Source organism: Corvus moneduloides, chromosome 2, assembly GCF_009650955.1.
Source record: "Corvus moneduloides isolate bCorMon1 chromosome 2, bCorMon1.pri, whole genome shotgun sequence".
NCBI classification, from domain to species: domain Eukaryota; kingdom Metazoa; phylum Chordata; class Aves; order Passeriformes; family Corvidae; genus Corvus; species Corvus moneduloides.
Genome location: NC_045477.1, coordinates 93,712,885 through 93,718,884, shown reverse-complemented (window position 1 = coordinate 93,718,884; position 6,000 = coordinate 93,712,885). Strand labels below are relative to the sequence as shown.

Below are 6,000 nucleotides of genomic sequence, written 5' to 3'. Positions count from 1 at the left end.
TATTAATCTTTTGTTAAATTGTTTAACTTAAGTTATCGATTGAGTGCTGCTAAATCTTTAGGCCTAAACTATTGGTCAAGACTGTGGCTCGGTTTAGCTGTGGCTTTGAACCTTGCGCCTAAATGGGAAAGTCTTCCTTATTCCTTTTTACCTTTTCCTACCCTAACTCTTTTGTTCCCCCCACTCCCACTCCCACAGATAATTTTTGGGTTGACTTTGGGGTTAGATTGATTGATTTTAGGTTTTAGTCTGATTTTTGTCTGTTTGCTTTAGCCATCTAGTAAGTAGTAGAGTGGACCTTGCCAATGAACTTTTTCAGCCTTTCACTTTTATACTAAATCAGCTTTTGCCAAGACATATGTCCGTGATTCTATAAGTGACCTTAAAACACACATTCACAATATTACTTCTGTCTAACTGCAGCAAAAATGGAAGCCACAGATGTGGAGAAGGGGAAATTAAAAGTTTTATTAAGTGCAAAAGTGAACAAAACCCACAATAAAAATCATTGAAATGACCCATTACCTCAAACAAACTATCATGTGACTTCACTTATACATTGACATACACATGATCAGGCAAATCATCACAACTACAGTCTAAAAAAGTAATATTAGCAGTTCCTTTTCTCTACGGACTGGCAAGGAGAAAGCAGGCATTTCCAAGCCCTGATAAATGTCAGTAATTCAGGGTATAAGAGCAATAAGAACAACATCTGGCATTAGTATGAGTATGCATATCCTTAATTTCCCTTGTCTCCCTCTTCCACTGCATCACAGGCAGCGAGGATCACCTACAGAGATTAAGTGATGGTGTCATGATACCCTTCTGTGCAAAAATACTTCTCCTTTTACAGATGTTGAATCATTCAAAGTGTGTCTGCTTTGCTGGCATTCAAAGAACTTTGGAGTTAATACCATTTAGCTTTCAACCTTCCTTATGTATAATCCTCTGTTATTCTGTAAAATCTCAGGGCAGTCAAATTCTGTATGGTGTCACAGGCTTTAGGGTACAGCTTCATGAGGCGTAGCACGTATAGGCAGTCACATTGTCTCTCCGAGCTGAGGTGAGGGGGCATCCACGGCAAATTCAATTTCAATTTAAAGTGGCTGATTCTTATAGAGGGCATTAAACCATCCAAAACTGCCCTACTCTTTCTAACCTCCCTTTTCTCTGTTGGTTCGGGTTTTTTCCTGCTTGATATTGCCCAAAGCCTGCATGCCAAGCTCTTTAACACGGGAGCTATTTGGGCCTACTTACATTTAGAATCCTTAGAAAACATCAAAATACAAAACAAAGAGCATCTAACTAACAATAGGAGATTGTAAGTACTGGTTTATTTGTTGAAGAGCCTCAAAAAGTATATGCAAGTAAAACAAGTAGCATTCTACATTACTGAAAACTGTGAAATAAAAATATTTTTCATTGTGCTTCATGCCACATGGTAAGTCCTAAGCAGAATGAAACTTCTGCTCCTTATGTAGATTGCTGAGGAAACCTTCTCTGGAATAAGATTTAATGATTGGGGTTAACATCATCCTGGCCACTGCAGCAACTTCTGTGTTCTTCTCAGATCTCAGAGCTGGCCTCTTAATCAACACTATTTCCCAAAATATTAGTTTATTTGGTTCTATTAGTTAGCAAAACATACAGTTTTCTGCTACATCTTCTGTCTCCAGAATTGTTATACAACTGTGTTCAAGTCACAGCCCTCAGTCTGTGGTTGAGCAGCTTCTGAGCCTAAGCCAAGATTATTACAGTGCCCTTTGGTCTTTATCTTGATAGGCTTTGCCGGCATGAGGTACCGAAGGTTTTTCCAAAATCTGGAATTCACAGGAAGAGATTTATCTTTTTTCCACTTCACCACCCTCTTTGATGGTAAAAGTGACAGTGATTCTGGCAAGAAATTGTAGTCACTTACAGGCATATATTCAATTAATATGATCTTAGTTTTTCTTTCAACTAGGGCTTTATGCAGTCCACTCTCAAGTTCATATATGGCTCTGTCAGAAACGTAGTTCTGGCTCAGTATAATGATTAATCTTCTGCTTTTATCAATGAATGAATTGATATCATCAACAAACGCTGCAAATTAAAGATAAATTTATTGTTAAATTCAATTGAAAAGATAGGCAATGAATCGACTTATCTTTTAAATTCACATATGTACCAGAAATGTCCCTCTTATAAAGTGACATTTAAGCATCTTGCCCTTATGAAGAGATTAATGTGTATAAAAGATTAAGGGTCTCTGAAAATTAACTCAGTATTGGTCAAAGCTTATTCTCTAGAGCAGATATAAACCTACTTAATAATCTCATCTACCCTAGACAGCTGTCTGGCAGTAGTCACATGGATAGAAGGTGACAGCAAAATCTAACTTCCCCCCAACCAGACATCTCTTTGCTCTTTCCTAATAGATACCATTGGAGTGATTCCACAGAAAGGCACAAACAGCAACCTCTCACCAAGTATTCTGTAACCCTCAGGTTGCACCTTCTTTTATGACATCAAACATCCAAATCTATTTCCAGTAATCCAAGGTGAAGAAGACCAGCATGTGATGGCAGAAGGAGTTCCAACTGTGTTTCACATTGATGACTTTTGGCATGAAAAGTGGTGAATGAAAGTGAATGGTGATACCCTTTAAACATCAAATTGAATTTTCATGCACAGCTTCCAGTGCTTGTTTTAGCACCATGGGACAAAGTCTGCATAAATCAGAGATCTGGACAACATGACTTGTAGAGAAAGGCAAAGCAAACTGCAGAACTAACCTAATGAAGAGAAAACTGAGGGTAAAAAGAGGCTGACAAGGGTATTACAACACCAAAGGATCGTGTAAAAAGAAGGAAATATTCTATTTTCCATGTTCACAATGGATCAGGCCAGAGAAAAGGAAATAAGCTAAAACTATTGAAAGATGTCAGTAAACACTTTTTTAATACTTAAAGAAAGAGAATAGGTTAAAAAAAAAGGCTTGCAAGAGCTGTGGCACCTCTCAGGTTAGAAAAATTTGTCAGGAATGGATATAAGGAGACAAGATCCTGTTTAATGAAGGATGGTGACTGATCTTATTGTTCTGTGGTTTGAACAATGAAATTCTATTCCTCAACTAGATCTTTGGACTAAGTGGAAACTTGTAATACCTTTTATCCAAACATTTGCAAAAAGCAGATGTCAGATACATCCATAGGCCAAACAAAATTCCATTTCTTATTTCTATTTTGTTATGGCACCCATTTCATTCAGAATATGGTTTCAACCACCACACTGAAGATACAGCAAACATACAAGTTACCTAAGAATAATTAGTACCAGAAACACCAGCTGCTCTGTGCAGTAAATGTGAGTACATTAACTGGCCCTCGGCAAAAGCAGAGCAAAAGCAATATTACTGTGAAATATCTGACACCTTCTGTGTCCTCATCTTAACCTTCTCGATGTTTGCTCTTTCATCCTTTCATCTTGGGTCTTTGTAATTAGTGATATATGTGTGCATATGTGTGTAAGTGTATATTAATTAATAAATGTAACTATAAAACATGTAAAATGTTTGCAAGCAAACTTTGCATGCACATAGTCCAGATTAAATGAAAACTGTATCTTTTCAATGCACAGCACATGGCAGAATTCCTTCTAATTATAGACTTTACCTTTTTGTGAACTTGATGAGCCTATTCAATGACAAGAATATTCAATACACTCACCTCCTCCAGGGAATACATCCCTCTCAAATATACATAACTTGTACCCAAAGTTTTCTTCTAATATCATGGGCAATATCTTCAAAGCAAATTCTCTCTCTTCTTCAATGGGAGAAGCACAGTCTTTCAGGTAAGACACAAATGCATCATATTCTTTTCCATCTGAAAAGAAATCACCAATTGTTGTCTTGTTATCAACCATTAGAAATCCAGTATCTGATTCATTATTCTGGTTTTCAAACTTAGTGTCTCAGTAGCAAAGCATCTAGAAACTCCTGCTCTTTCTTCTGAAGACTCTGAAAACTCTTCAAACACTCTTCATGGGATTCAAAAAATGTCCTGAAGAAATTTAATTTTGATATAAAGATTCTGATTGCATTTGGCAAATACTTGAGAACATTACCTTTCTACATTAAAGTGCTTTTTAAATAAAATCAGATTAATTTAACCAATTAATGTCACACCTGTGAAGCTCAAGATATGAAGGGAAGCAAAAAATGTGTCTGTAACCTGATAAAATTGCTATTTATGTGGTATCGCAGATTTCCACATTTATTTTACACTTTGTCTAAGAGTATCAAGTAGAATGGGTACTGGCAAAAGAGAGAAAAAAACAGTTAATTTTTTTTGTTATGAGAGTATGCCTTGTCTGGTCATGGTTTGGGAAATCAAAGACCGATCCAGAGGCCGGGTCCACCGCACTGCCCCAGAGCAACTATCAGGATTGATACACCAGCACACGTGGCTTTTCTTCTTAAACTGCACTCCTTTGTTTCCCTTTCTGAATACTTTACCACATAAGAGAGAACACAAAGTCAAGTCCATGAAACCCTACACCTTCAAGAGCTCTAGGAATAGGCAATCCATTGCCTAGTATTCAACAGGCAGCTCCTCCAGGGTGGCCTAGTCCAGGATCTCAGAGATCGTCCCTGTAACTCAGTGTACACTGTGATAGCTGACATCAACAACTAGATAAATAACACTGGCAGGCATAAATGACATCCAACCATTACTGAAAAATCTCCAACCACTGCTGTTTATTCAAGTTATATTCAAGCTGATTTAGAGACAAAGAAAGGCCAAGAAAATCAGACCCATATATACAGCAAGTTTTGTCACTGCAATTTTCAGAAAAATAATTCCTAAAATTGAGTAATTGTCAGGCTTGCTTGCTGTGAAGGTCACAGAGCTGGTGCCTGTTAAGATACTGGTAGTGTGCACTCCAGCTCTCCTTAAGTGCATGTAGTGACAAACCTATAAACATGCAATGGCCTCTACAGTCAAGGGAACATTTTAACCTTCACCTTACTGAAGGGCATCAGTGAGGTGAAAAAAAATTGTGTCAGTCTATCCATCTGACAGCTCCAGAGTGTTCATCCTCATCACAAATAGACAACTGCAAATTTCTCCACCCCTATCAACTTTTGTGATGAAGAACATGTCAGAACAGAGCTCATCTGAACAGCTGACATCCTCTCCACTGCGTGTTCCATAGGAAGCTTCTTCACTCTGTTTATCTGCTGTCATTGCCACATGTATATAACAACACACTTTAGCACCTGACCATCAAGTTCTCTTTTATATATTCTTTGTTTCTTCTCACACTGCTCCTGAATTTAAGATAAAAAAATTATCTTCGTCAAAGATGGCTTTTTCATAGAACCTACCAGAAATTATTTTTTAATCAATACACTTATTTCAATGTCAGCATTAGCAAAATCATACCTCCAGCAGTATCATCTCTTCTGCATGTATCTCTGTAAAATAGAACAAAGTCGACCCTAAACATCACAAACACAAACACCACAGCTACAACAACAAACGGAAATAGCAGAGCAAGGACCATTCCAGTGGTAAATATGTGCACAGGTAGGTCTTGGGTCTTCCCTGTAAAACAGAAAAGCAGCAAATTATAGCCTTAACAAAGAGTATTATATGACAAGATTACTGTATCCAATACTGATGACACCTAAAAATCATCTCAAAAAAAACACAATGTTGATGGGAATCCTTTCCTGCTAATGCTTCAAGCACATACACATGCCACTAGTCCTGAGATGAAGAGGAACTACACAACATGGATTACTCTAAAAACTGGAGAAACAATCCTGCACACAATCACATACAGTTCATTTATGTGTGTGCAGGCTATGTGAGATCAAGACTGACACTACAGATCCTCATAGATGTGCAGCATCCCAAACTGATGGTCACTCACTTTTGTGATGAGTTTCCTTAAGGTTCTTTATTATTTCCTGTTATTATCTACCTTTCACCCCTCTCTCAGTCCCAT

The 6,000-nt window shown here is 37.6% G+C and overlaps 1 protein-coding gene across 7 annotated transcripts in view; it reads right to left on the bottom strand.

The window, feature by feature from the left end:
• Positions 1-444: 444 nt before the first annotated feature.
• The window catches only part of IL18R1 (interleukin 18 receptor 1), a 28,153-nt gene continuing 22,597 nt past the window's right edge, over positions 445-6,000 (bottom strand). For 5 of the 7 annotated variants that reach the window (XM_032100410.1, XM_032100408.1, XM_032100407.1 and 2 more), the window contains exons 11-13: positions 5,433-5,594; positions 3,711-3,869; positions 1,685-2,085 (exon numbers count right to left, since the gene is read on the bottom strand). In XM_032100410.1, the coding sequence (XP_031956301.1) occupies positions 1,685-2,085; positions 3,711-3,869; positions 5,433-5,594 (722 nt within the window). Of the gene's footprint in view, positions 2,086-3,710; positions 3,870-5,432; positions 5,595-6,000 lie in introns of all 7 variants that reach the window. The other 2 variants (XM_032100413.1, XM_032100406.1) reach the window with 2 other exon arrangements.